The following is a 14,909-nucleotide window of genomic DNA, read 5'->3' on the forward strand; positions in this document are numbered from 1 at the left end:
CCTGCTAAGATGTTGCATCCACCGGTAATATGATCTATCGTTTCCTTTTGTATTAGTGAAAGTTTCTGCATAATAAAGCAGTTTTGTGTTATCTATAGAAATCCACCTACAACGGCAGTGGATATGGCGCAGAGAATACGAGATGCATTTGCTCAAGTATCTCTGCAAATGCTAGATAAACTAGAAAGAAGTTTTCAGGAACGTATTAATTTTTACATTATTACACGTATTAATTTGGACACGTAATTTTCCTGATATTGTACTTCTGACTGAGCACTGGTCGAGGCCTAGTGAATGTTTTTTAATATCTGATTATGTTCCTATATCAAATTTTTGTCGTCAACAATCTATACATGGAGGAACCATGATCTTGGCTAGGCAAACAATTGAAACGAGTGTTTTTGAATTCTCTCTTTCTTTTTGTAAGCGTTTTAATTTATATATTCTTTGTATTTATAGGCCACCTATATTGCTATGTTTCTGGACAAACTTGATTCTCTTTTATCCCAGTTGTCCCTACACTCTAAGGTTATATTGGCTGGTGACTTTAATATCAACTACACTGATGAAACCTTGCCACGTACTTCTCTTTTAGGTATTTTAAATTCTTACGACTTGAAAATGCACGTTCTTTCTCCCACACGAATAACTTCTTCATCTGCAACTACAAGTGACTATTTCTGTACAAATTTTGATGACGTTTTATGCACAGTACTCCCATCTGGTATTTCCGACCATGAAGCTATTCTTGCTAAAATGCCATATAATACTGTATTATCTTCATCTCATTATATGGGAAGAATTTTCAGCAGGAGAAATTTCAATGCTTTTTCTGCTGCTACAGCTTCGGTAAATTGGAATGCACTTGAAACGGCTTCTGACCCACTTACTTTATTTTTTCAAGTTCTGTGTGATAAGATCAATCAGTGCTTTCCTAAAATGAGGCTTAAAACTAAGAAACGAAAACCATGGGTTACAAGAGGCCTTAGAATTTCAGCTAAAAACCTCCGTTTTTTGACTAAATTATGCAAATATACCACAAATGAAAATATCCTTGTATATCATCAGAAATACCGTAGTCTGTATAGAAAGACAATTAAAGCAGCAAAAATTTAATTATTATAGGGATCGCTTAAATATGTCATCAAATAGGCAAAGAGAGTGTTGGTCGATTATTAATGATTTTAGACATTGCCATAGAAAAGTATCTGAACCGGAGTTAAGACCTGACATTTTAAACGACTCTTATTGTGATATACCTAATATCTTGCTCAAGGGCATTCGTAGTAACATTGATCCCTTACACTATTTTCAACAAGTGTCGGTTGAGCATTCATTTTTCTTTCATCCTATCGATCTTACCGAAGTAAAAAATGAAGTCAAACGCCTAGAAAACCATAAATCATCTGGAGCTGATGGGATATCTTCGAGGTTGTTACTCTTTTTGCCTGATTCAGCCTTAAATGCTTTAGTTTCTGCCATAAACAATTCTTTACATATCGGCATTTTTCCGTCATGTTTAAAAGAGGCAGTGGGTATCCCTCTTCATAAGGGTAGAGATTTGGATCAGCCTTGTAATTTCCGTCCCATTTCTATTTTGTCTACCCTCTCTAAGATAGTTGAAAAACTTGCAAAAAGCAGAATTTTGTCCTTTTTACATCATAATGGCATTTTGTCTGCAAATCAGTTTGGATTTCAAGCCGGTAAAGGGACTCATGGTGCTGTTTTTAGCTTTTTGGAGAGTGTCTATGTGTCCTTGAATTCTGGAGAGTCATCGGCGGCAGTGTTTTCTGATCTATCCAAAGAATTTGACTGTGTGGATCATGGAATACTGTTATCTAAGCTTGATAAATATGGTTTTAGGGGCGTAGCGTTGCGATGGCTTGAGTTCTATCTATCAAATCGTACTCAGAAGGTTACAGTGTATGGGCGTTTGTCTGCTTCTAGATCCCTAAAATGTGGCGTTCCCCAGGGTTCAGTGTTGGGACCACTGTTATTTTTACTGTATGTGGATGACTTGAGTTCATTGAAACTGCAGGGCAAGGTGGTTCAGCTTGTTGATGATACCACCATACTATGGAGCCATAAAAATTCTGATTATATTAAGACTTGTATCCTTGAAGACCTTCAGATTCTATCAGGCACCACCCTGCTTCCAACAGGCTCGTGTTTAATGTAAGAAAGACGTCTATTATGGGGTTTAAGTGCGATGTTCAGGGTCTGATGTTTGACGAAAATTCCCTCTTACAGAATAAAGAGTGCTGCAAGTTCCTAGGAATTACCATTGATGGTCGCCTTCGGTTTGAAGATCATATTTTACATTTAGCTGGGAAATTATCTTCTGGATGTTTTGCAGTAAGAATGGCAAAGCAAGAGCTGGGAGGGGTAGTTGCACGTTCAGTGTACTTTTTACTTATTGAATCTCATATTCGGTATGGCTTGCCCTTTTGGGGTTTAACCAATACGGGCTACTTAACATTGTCTTTGTTATTCAAAAAAAGCAGTTAGATACCTGTGTTCTGCTAAGTTAAGAGATTCTTGCAAACACCTCTTCATTTCTGAAAAAATCCTAACTCTTTTTTCACTATTTATCTTAGAAACAGCTGCTCTTATTCACAAAATTCCCAAACTACTCTCTGACACTGGCCATTTGACTCGTCGTGTAACCCAACCAAACTCCCTTACCAAAAACTCATTAATTTACATAAGTAAAAAAATTTACAATCATGTTCCTCTATATGTTAGACATATCGGATGTTAAGAAATTTAAAAGAGAATTAAAAACGCTTTTATTGGCCTGGATGACTTTTTTAATGATAGGTTTTCACCTTGGACATGTTGGAAAGTTTTTTTTTCCTTTTTTCTTCTCTAGTTTTTTCAACAAGTTTACCTTTATTTAGTAATTGATTGTTTTATTTGGTATCTTTAATTCAAGTATGTTCAAAAAGTTTTGTCTTCTTGTGTTTAATTTTGTTCATTGTTTTGTCAATTTTTGAAATTGTATTTTTGTTTTGTTTTTTTTTAGCTTGTAGGATGCTTGTACACAAGATTATTCTTACGTAATATAGCACATTTTCTTTCTTTCTTTCTTTATTTTGAACAAAACGAAGGACATATCGAACACTTGATGTAATAATAATAAAATTCTTAATATTTAATTATTAATTTAATATGCTTGTTTTATTATTATCGTGAATATTTTAACAACGACTAAAGATAGCTAATATGTTTACATAATAAAAAATGTTCATTTATTTATTCTTTATTAATAAAAAATTTAGCATAAAAAATATACAGGGCGTTCCATTTGAAAAAAAAATGAAGCTTTGAGATTGAACAATAACTAGGAACACCCATCCATATTTAATTTTTTTTGGTACCGTTGAATAGAGTATTTTACGCTCCTTACTATGATGTATCACACGGAGTGATTGACAAAACTTCAGTAAATGCATAATTAAACGTCCCCCTGTATATCTAATTTGACGTGTTTTTTTTTCTTTTTTAAGAAAGTTATTAAGGGTGGATCGTTTTGAAATGAAAGCACTGTAGAGTATCTTATCATATTTTATAAAGAAAATGCTTCATATTTTATTAAAGAGGAACAGTATTATTTTGCGCATGTCAAAATAAGTGATAAATTTTTATGATATTACAAAGTGTGTTTTTTTGCCATTTCGACATAAGCATTTGACATCACTGCATCAGAGATGTTGCAAGCAAACAAACTGGCCATAGTTGCACGTAATGCTAATTCTAGTCTTTCAATGTTCTAAGCCTATGAGAAACTTTTCATTTTTGAGCGCTGATGATATAGTGCGTGTATACTGTTTTTTACTATACGTTTAAAAAAAACTTACCTTTAAAGACATTTTTTAGTTCTGAGGAAAAACAGTTATTCAAGCCAATAAACTAAAAAACAACATTCGATGTTTTTCAGAGATCACATTTTTTTTGGCTAAAAAGCCAACTTTTATCGCACATCTTATAGTAACTTAGCATTTCTGTTTACTGTACCATAGTATTGTTAATCAGGCGATGAAATAAACAAATAAAGCGTGAGAAAAGCGATCTTAAAACTGTATTTCCTTAACAATGTAACCTTTACCGAACGCCGCGACCGCGATCCGCGTTTTGCTTTGCATCACGGTTGCGGCATTTCGTAAAAGTAGCTCGATATCGAGCTCTCATATCCAACACGCGCGCTTCCGAGTAACATGCGCAAATTAGATTTTCATTTTGAATCGGGGAAATTTTGCAGGTAGAAAGTTATTATAATCTTTATCGCATAAGCTATTAAAACTTAATATTTCAAATTTTACAGGATGTTCCTAAATATTACTGATGTAGGGCGTTAAAAATGAAAATTGAAAATTACTAAAAATCTAAATATGTCAGGATGTTTAAAGTGTGCAAAAGAACATATTTATTTTAAATTTTGGTAGTTAAATTAATGTAACACACTTGTTAACAATAAACAAATTTATTTATTTATTTATGATTCTCTTTACAAACACTGAGCAGACAGTAAATACATGTAAAAGCAGCAACAAAAATTAAATTAAAACCTTAAAATACTACAAAATACAACGAAAAACAAAATTAAAATAAATAAAAAAATTAAAATAAAAAAATATATAGGAGGATACCACTGTATCTATAAATCTATATTATACCTATATCTATTTTTAAGGGTCAGCCTTAGATCAGCAGAAGATATATTAAATAAATCCACATGAACTTGATTAAGGAACTGGTTCGTAATTGCCATCACATTATTCATTGGAGACACACTATCAGAAATAACACAAAATAAATTGTGTGGATTCCGAATCCTTAAATTGACTTTTGGTACATTTATTTTGATGAAGTTTATAAGATCACAGTTACAATATTTAATGTTATTTAAAATAAAGAACAAATATATCACCGCTTGTTATTTTTTCCTATCCAAAAGAGATTCCATCATAAAAGTCTTAAGCATACTCGTACATGAGATCATATAAGGATATTCATTATGCTTTCTAACATAGAGATACCTGGCAAATCTGTTTTGAACTTTTTCAATTTGATCAATATGTGTTATTGTCATAGGCATCCAGATATGTGACGCATATTCCAGTCTCACCAAGGCATTATATAATCTTATTATAGTTGGTATTTCAAAATTCTTGCTGTTTCTAATTATAAAACCCAAAGATTTAAGAGCCTTTTGTATAATGTACATGAAATGATTATTAAACTTGAAATTCGAATTAAAAACAACACCCAAGTCTCTGGTTTCATTGGAACGGTTTAATTTAATGCCGCTAATATGATAGTTATACTCTACTGGATTGATTTTTCTTGTATATGATACTACAGAACATTTATTAACATTCAATACATTCCACAGGTTTTGAACCAGTTACTAATACTCTCAATATCCAACTGGAGGCTGTCGCAGTCTTCACGTGATCACCCGCGAACAATAAGCCAGCCGAGCAGGAGAGGCAGTCGGGTAATGAGTTAATGAAGCTTATAAAAAATAAAGGCCCTAGATTGCTACCCTGGGGCACTCCCGAGGTGGGGACAAAGCTCTCAGACACACATCCTCCCACTCTCACCAGCTGTACCCTGTCCGACAAATAAGATCGCAAAAAACAATAGGCATCCTCAGATATGTCTAATTTAACCAATTCATTCAGCAGCAGATCATGTTTAACCATATCGAATGCCTACTCACAGTCTGTATAAATAACATCTAATTAGTTCTCATTTAATATGGCTTCAGCTATATGTTCTGAAAGTACTTTAAGATTTGTTACTGTGGACTTATCTGTTATAAAACCATGTTGAAATTTGGAAATTTTAGGTTTTAGAAATTCAGATATTTGATTCAACAATATTATCTCAAAGACTTTTGCAATGATATTAAGCAAGCTAATAGGCCGATAGTTCCTGATATCTCCTCTGTCACCACTCTTGTATATAGGGGTTATTACAGAATACTTCAAAGCATGAGGAAACTCGCTGGTTTTTATAGATAAATTAAAAATATATGCCAGAGGTTTTACCAAGAACTCCGCCAACCCTTTATAAATATATGCGGAGATATTATCAACCCCTGTAGACTTTTTTGGCTTTAGTTTTTTAATACTATTCAGTACGTCTTTTTCCGTTATCTCCAAAAATGCAAACATCTGCCCCCCCAAGTATGAAACCCTTTTACTGTCATTCCCTCGTGATTCAAAGACTGTTTTAAAATATTGTATGTACAAAGGCATTCGCGATGTCATCAGGACTACTACATATTTGGCCATCCAGACTCATCCTTGCCGGCAGACCTCTCTGTTTTGTTTTGGTGCGCAAAAATTGCCAAAAGGAACTATAGGATCGATATTTATGTTATTTTCTAGAGTTTTTTTGTATTCATAATATTCTCGATTTATTTGTGTCTTAATACTTTTTCTCAAATCACAATACTCAGCTTTTACATGAGAATAAGGATGATTTTCTGTAAATAATTTGTGTAATTTATTTTTATTTCTAATTTTGCGCACCAAGGAGTACCACACAGGAAATCGAGGTTCGGAAATTGCACTTCTTTTAAACTGTTTAGGAACAGTTTTGTCCAAACAATCATACATTATATTATAAAACGACTCCAGACTTTCATTTACATTCTTTTTCTGCATGCTAGACCAATCATACTCCTTGACTAGATTATAAAGTAAAGAAAAATGACCTTTGGAAAAGTCATATAGAAACTGTCTAGATATAGAAGGCTTATTACTGTCTTCTTTTATGGGTATTTCAAATGACAATGCAGGGTGGTACTGGTCTTCTGTCACCAAGGGCTGCTTAGAGTGACCAAGATTATAAAGTTTTAGATTTTGAGATAAGCAGATCCAGGCATCGACCCCTAAAATTATTAATATTATTAGATAAATAAAAAAATCATTACTTTGTCGCTTAGGCCGTCAATCCAGGTGAGTGACATTTTCTTTGATTTACACCTGCAATGAGAGAAAAGTAACTTGAGTATAACCGAAAGGTCACAAGGCCAATACCATAGACATCAGATAATAATATATCGTTAACTTAATTCTTCATTCGGTTCATTCTAAAACATCAATTAAACTAATTAAACATTTAAAAATTAAATTATAAAAGAAAAAAAATCTGCGCAAGGCATAACATCAACAATACTTTTCTTTAAGATATTATTATGTAAATAGTTGTTATTTTGGAGGACAAGATATTTGCTGTTAGACAATGTAGGTCATCTTTCAATCTCACAAACTAAGCTAGTATCGAGTCATGCAATGACACTAAGGGACGGACGTGCGAAGTGTCTACTCCGATGACGAGCAGTAATTATTTCGAACGTGCAAAAGGTATCAGAGGTATGGCACGCAAGATACCTCATCGCAAATAATAGCTAAACACTGAAGGGACGGACGTGCGACAGTGTTTACTTCAATAACTAATATCAAACACAAATTAAGCCAACATCGAGTCGCACAATGGCACTAAGGGATGGACGCGCAGTGTCTACTCCAATGACTGGCAGTAATTATTTCGAACGTGCAATAGGTATCAGGGGTATGGCACGCAAGATACCTCGTCCCAAATAATTACCATACACTAAAGGGACGGACACGCAAGTATTTTCAACTAATTTCAGGCCTTGAGTACCGAAGCGATGGACACAGTAGCCAAATAACAGAACAATCATTTTTAATTAAATTCACAGAAGATTATACTAGATTCTTTAGTTGTAAATAAATGTTTGTTTTACTTCTGTGTGCTTTAAAAGTTCAATACAAATTAGGACCCAATAAACTTGTTAAAAATTGTTCAAAGCAGATTTCCAATAAATAAATTAATAAAACCAGTAAACCTACGCTGATGATCTGGTAAACCTTTGCCCGGGGAAAGATGCCGTCTCAATGCGGGGCCCTATGATGAGAGCCCTGTGTATGATGGACATATGGTGCCTCTCGGGGGGTCTCAGGATTAACCCCAAAGAAGCAGAGCTCCTACTATTCACAAGGAGACGTAACTTTGGCACGCCCCCCCTGTTATATCTCTAGGTGGCGTGCAGCTACATTACTCCAGGACAGACGATTTCTGGGAATCAGGTTAGATTCCAAACTCTCCCGGTACGATCATGCAGACACCAGAATCAAGAAGGCCATCTGCGCGCTATGGGCCTGCATGCATTTCAGCAATACCTGGGGTCTGTCTCCTAAGATCCTCCACTGGATCTACTCGCGCATTGTGAGACCTCTTCTCACATACGGGGCTATCGTTTGGTGGGCATGTACGGAGAAGGCGAAAATTCGTGATCAACTGGACAGAGTCCAGCCAGCTGAGACGCCTTGCATGTCTCAGCATAACGGGTTCAATGCGAACGGCGCCAACTAGAGCGCTTGAGTGCAATTCGAGGCAATGAGGACTGCGTACAGGCTATACGTCCTCAGCGAACTACGTGCGTTGATCACGGGCCATACAGGAATGTCCTCTCCTTCTGATGGGCAGTGACTGCATGGCTCCAGTGACTGTGGACTGCGAGGGATTCGCGACGCACATTGCAGGCAGAGAGAAGTGGCAGCATTCTAACAGACCTGAATTGCTAAATAGGGGGACCATCTGGTACACAGATGGCTCCAGAATGAATAACAGAGCTGGATCAGGGCTTTGTGGTGCGATCTCATATACCAGTAGGACATACGCGCTGGGGGAGCACGCCACTGCATTCCAGGCCGAAGTATTCGCTGTATTAAAATGCGGACAGAAAATCCTAAGCTGCGGACACCGCAATACAGTCGTATCAATATGCTCGGATAGCAGAGCTGCCATTAAGGCTATCCCGGCCGTAAAGGTAAGCTCCAAGCTTGTGTTAGAGTGCATAAAAGTCCTGAAAAAACTGGTGCAGGCTGGCTACAGGGTCCAGCTCATCTGGGTACCTGGCTACGCAGGCCATGCAGGTAATGAGGAATCGAACTCTCTTGACGTCGTCAAAAAATATTTCCATTTATTATTAATAGATTATGTTTTAAATTACATATAAACGATGTTACCGGTTATGAACTTTTTATGCGTTTTTTAAACGTACTTCACTAGAGTAAAGGTACTTATAACCTAATAATAAGGATTTTTATGGCAATTAAATATTTAATACCTATTATAGATTTCTTAATAAGTTTTTATTATTCTACGTTTATGACGACGGATTTCCCTTGATATGATGTTATGACAATATCGGTATTTACTTGTGAAAAATCGGGCTCTTTTAAAAATGGGTGTAAACTTGACAACAGCGAATCGATGAATATATTTGTAAACAAAACACCCCCCTTGCCCCTGTGCACATGTTGAACTCAAACCAAGTTGTTGTTTACTAATTCTAGCCTTTCAATGTTCTAAGTCTGTGGTCATGGGATAGTGCTTGTAATATTTTAAACTTAAGTAGACTCAGTCTCGGATTGTTATCAAAAGTATGAAGTCTATGATTATTCTGGTACGTCTTCATCGATTATATTTGACGTCTGACGGTTTTTATGTTTTTTTTTTGTTTTTACGGTTTTGTATTGTAATGAAAATGCGAGCATCACGAATTCTTCTATTTGGATAGCGTCTACGATATTCACAAACTGCCGCTTCTGCATTTCCATCAAAAAATCCGTAACAAACATAAATATATGCATATTATTTCTTAGTTTATTATTAGAAAAGAAACCATTTTTCAGAGTATTACTTATAATGAATATATTATTACTTATACCGTATAACAATATGAACATTGTTGACACAATTTAGTTCAATGTCATAATAAAATGCAAAAACACCCATATTAGTAGTGTTATGGGCAACTAGGGCAGGTTGAAATACGGCTTTAACTTTTCTGCCCGTTTTCCGAGTTTTCATTTTCAGAATAACCATTTTTCCGATCAATCATTTTATCGAACTACTCATTTCCCGAACAATAAATCGAAGAATAATTTTTTGAATATTTTTTTCTCGAAAACGTACTTTTTTGTCGAATTCTTTTTTCTCGCAAACTCGTTCGGGAATACGATAGTTTGGGAAAAAAACGTTCTAGACAATTACAATTCAGGAAGGTGGTCGTTCGGGCAACTTGACGTTCGGGTGAAGTGACATTGGGGAACATTACTGGAAATCGTTTTTGAATTCCAGTTGCTTGTCTTTTATTGCATTATCTATCGAAACGTACTAATATTCATTTAAATATCTAAAACAGTTTTAAAAATATTGATAAATTATTAAATTTAGAATTTTGTATACGAATTTTGACACCCTGAATCGATAAAACCAAGCACTTTTCGAAAATAGTTTAAAATAAAACCATCATATTGTTTTATTCTTCGTCATCCTCTTAAGTATCACCCTGTATACAAGGTGTTTCGTTTATTGAGGATGAACACTACCTTTCTTATTTTCAGTAGACCACCCTATATTTTTACATATTTAGTATTTAATTTTTTTTTTCACTTCGTGTTGCTAAGGTAAAGTACTTTTAATATTTAATAAACCAAAAGTCGAAAAAAAAGAGACTTAAGTGTTAAAAATATGTAGAGTGGTATGTATAGTGTAATATTTAAATAAACTTTATTGAAACATGGTATAGCTGTAATAGCGCAGTGTCCATCATATCTTCAAAAATCTGAGTTATTAAAAAATCGTCTGAAAAAATTGAGAAATTTTACATTTAGTACTAATAAAAGCTCAGGTTGGTCGGTTTCAAGTCTTGGCTTGAATCTTTATTTTTACACAAGGTGTTAAAATTTTTCTATCAATATAAGTGTGCAGGCTGCCATCTACCCGTGCTTTATTTAGGTAGACACACGCTGCAAAGTAAAGAATTAATAATTAACTTTCACGCAGAATGCAGTAGCCAAATTACAGCTTGGAGCGCTTATAAATTGGTCGTCAGATGGAGCAAAATAGTTCATATCTAGAGTTGTACCTTTACACAGATTCTTAGCAAAGCTGTGTTAGCTTTATATATAAGCTTTGATGCATCTTGAAATGTTCCTGAATGTCAAATCTTGCAAATTTGTCTCTTGTTATTAACTGAATCTTGATTCCCAATCTGGTATAACACTGACTTTTTCTCAATCATAAATAACAAAAAACTATACTCAAAAAAGAATCAACGTAACCAAAGATATTATTATTATTAACTATATACTTTTTACCAAACTTAAATCTGTATGTAAAGCTCAAGCTACGATATATTACAAAAACTATATTAATAAGACTGAGAATACTGAAACTCAAGAACCTTCTGGAATTCTACTTGAACCAAAATGCACTGCAAATATTTTTTATGTACAGGTGTGGCCTGCAGTTTCAAGTGTATTTCAACTGGATTATTTCTCACTACTGGAAACCATCCATTTTTGCACTTTCAACTCCCAATACTCTTGCCACACTTTCCCTCATAAATCTTTTTTAAAATATTTGAAAAACGGGAAACGGGAACTGGAATTTGAAAAAAAAAATGGGTTCTTTAATGGTGGTTTTGTTAAAATAATTTGGTATTGCATGAGCGTGTTGTATTTTGTACCCTGAACGTAGGTGGAGGAGTTGTCACTATCTATACTAACTTCTCCAAGGCATTTAATACGCTATGACCACCCAATTAGCAATTTTTCGACGCGAAAACGTTGCAAATTGCAACGCAACGTTGCATTGTTACGTTGTCTTAGAGTAGAGATAACCCCGTTTTACACCAATTTGAAAGAGATTTTTTTGGTTCTCTCAACGTTACGCAGTAACTACCCGTTAACTTTCTAAACGTTTTTGCAACGTTTTTAGAGTTACCGATTTTTGGACGGATGGACGCCATAACGACAGAAAAATAAACTTTTTTAACAATAAGGTAATAGATAACTCCAGTACAACCTTAAAAATACAACCTTTTTAATCCATCTTTTGAACAGTCATTAATATTTGTTTTGTATGTAATATAATATAGTGACTTACTTATACGGGTAAAATACCCGTTTTGAACGATTTACAAGCCCTTAATTTATAAACGGAACACAGTTTACTGTGAAAAGATATTATTTTAGCCCTAAATAAACTGTGTGAAATACTGTGTGATAGTCTCTTCCTGAGCCATTATTCGTACTGTGATTTTATATACATGCCATGTCTTCGATTAGTAGAAAAAGAAAGAATCCAAAAAATGCAAAATTTTTGTTGCAGATTAATATATGGTATTAAAAGGAATGAACATATATCACATAAAATAAAAGAAACTAAATGGCTTAACATGTCAAATAGGTGCAAGCTTCATTTAGCAAATTTTGTACACAAGATTGTTACAGTACCAGTATCAACTTCTTCAATAATAAAACTACATAATTTGAACATAAAAAATAAAGGATTCTTCATCATGCCTACATTTAAATCTACTTTTTACAAAAGATCTTTTCTGTTTAATGCTATTGAATTATATAATAATATACCTAATGAGTTTAAGCTTTTAAATGTAAATAAATTTAAATATAAATTTAGGGAATATCTATTTCAAAAACAACCGTAGGAGGGCATGCCATCATGTACATTGTACATACAGTCCTTTTGCCTTAGATTTTATGTGAACAAACAAGATTCTTATTATTTTATAAAATTTATTGTTTAATCATTTTTGATTTTAAATGAGCTTCTGCATCTATAACCTTATATATTCTTTATATATTCTTAATATTAAATTAAAATACATATTACTTTATTGATCTCTCCCGGCAAGACTCTATAAACGTCGTTATTGTTATGTTTAACCTATAAGTATTATATTATAGTTTTATGGAATAGAATCTTAATTTTATTATTGTTAGTTTATGTAATTAAAAAAAACCATATGGTATTTTTTCTTTTTGTGGTTAAGTTAGAGTAGCCTTTAGGGCTAGACTTCGCCATTACTTTAAAATCTTGTATTTATAATGTATATTTATTGAAATTATTATTATTATTATTATTATTATTATTATTATTATTATTATTATTATTATTATTATTATTATTATTATTATTATAATTCTTATTATTATTCTTATTATTATTATTATTATTATTAAATAACACACGCGCCCTAAATTTATAGCGAATTTCGAAAAAAAAACAATAAGCAATTTTTTTTATTGGTTAGATAAGAAACCCGCTGTCGTTGTCCCTGGTTGGCCTGAAGCAAGAGGAAGAACGGATGGAGCTAACCTAAAATTTTAATATTTCAATTATTGTTTACAGTTTGTTGCGCGTATGCACTCGTTTTTTTTACGAACTTTAATAAACAAAAACTTTAACTTTTACAAAAAAAATCATAAGCTCTTCGAAAAATATAAACTCAGAATGTAATGCTAACATTACATTCTGAGTTCTCATTGCTACCGCTCCTATATAAATCCTAAAAAATAAAACTTTCTAAAACTCATCATTGTTTTCAAACTGGTTAGTCTCTTCTGTAAAGAAAGGCTATAAAATAGGATATAGGAACCATGAAGGAAACCATTTACAAAAAGTAAACCCAGTATTTTAAACTTTAAATATGTAAAATTTAATATAAACCTTTTCACTGCTATCTTCCGCCACTTCCATTGATTCTACATAATCCATATCAACTTCAGGTAAGCTAGTTGTAGGCATTCTTGCTTCCATTGCAAGTTTTTTTGCGCGTCTGTAGTAAGTTGCAGAATATTTAGTCTTTATATCTCTTAATTTTTTAAAGCAAAACGAAAATAATAAATCCCAATAATTCCAAGCAAAAAATGGATTATAAAAATAAAAATATAAATTAAGTAGGTTATGTTGAATTGAATATTTTTCCTTCCTCTTATTCTCTCTACCTTTGTTTTTCATCTTCTTCCTAAAACTCTTACATGTCAAAAAGTTCCCTCTACAGCGAAAAATGCTTAACACAAAGGATCAGGCAATGTAATACCCATTCGCTAACGATGAGGTAACCTTGTTTTTACTGAGTTTTTGATTCGAAAAACTGTACACGTCTGCACGTCGTTGTTTTAAGTGTAAATTACTACTGCTACCATCTATAATAAAAAATACGTTGTAAAAACAGCAGAGTTTTACAACAGTTGCGATACAGGTGCAATACGTCGAAGTTTGGTCGAAAATAAACGTCGTTGCAAAACCAACTAAATTTTGAACTAAAAACAACGTTGCATTTAGTGAAAATAAGAGTAATCTCAACTTAGGTGACTGAAAATTGTTACTTGGGCGTGCTGCATGGCTAATAGATAAACTCTCCAGCTATATAGGTGCGTATGGCAAAATGCTTGATTCGCTCCATTGATATCTTTTGGGCCGTTTTCTGAGATTATATGACACCTGGAGCCTTGAATCTTGCCTTTTTAGTGTATTTATACAATATATGTTATATTATAAATATTATTGTTAGCTATTGTCAAATACTGCTTTATGCAACTGTTTAGCCTTGAAGATTGGTGCAATCATACTCAGTTGACACCTTAATGTTGAAGTGTAATTATACGAGTAGTACAGTAGAAAAATAAATCTTCTACCTAATGCTTACTACTCCTATAGTTGGAACCTTTGGTGTGACACTCAAATTACGAGACAGTTTTACCAATAACCAAAACTCTTAATTTTTACTTTCGATACGTATTTCGCTAATGATGTTAGCATCTTCGGGCGAAGATTAAAACTGATTTTAATCTTCCAGTTTTATTAGAAACATTATTTAGTAACACGCGCCGAGTAAAAAAAAAGAGTTTTGGTAAGAGGTAAAACTGTCTCGTAATTTCTACTGGGTGTTAAACTTGAATTGAAATGATCTCGTCAACGAGTGCCAAAACGACTTTTAACAGGTACTAATTATAATTAAATCAGTCTATGAGTTAGACACAAAGTTGAGG

General features: G+C 33.5%; 1 protein-coding gene across 6 annotated transcripts in view; it reads right to left on the reverse strand.

Annotated features, from left to right (window-relative positions):
* LOC126746273 (ankyrin repeat domain-containing protein 29) overlaps positions 1 to 6,934 on the reverse strand; it is a 54,804-nt gene extending 47,870 nt beyond the window's left edge. For 5 of the 6 annotated variants that reach the window (XR_007663852.1, XR_007663849.1, XR_007663851.1 and 2 more), the window contains exon 1: positions 3,861 to 4,167. Coding sequence is in view for 1 of the 6 variants with exons in the window: in XM_050454434.1 (XP_050310391.1) it covers positions 3,861 to 3,872 (12 nt within the window). In the remaining 5 variants the exon portion in view is untranslated. Of the gene's footprint in view, positions 1 to 3,860; positions 4,168 to 6,775 lie in introns of those variants that run through there. The other variant, XM_050454437.1, reaches the window with a different exon arrangement.
* Between the last annotated feature and the right edge of the window lie 7,975 nt (positions 6,935 to 14,909).

Source organism: Anthonomus grandis, chromosome 17, assembly GCF_022605725.1.
Source record: "Anthonomus grandis grandis chromosome 17, icAntGran1.3, whole genome shotgun sequence".
Lineage (NCBI taxonomy): Eukaryota > Metazoa > Arthropoda > Insecta > Coleoptera > Curculionidae > Anthonomus > Anthonomus grandis.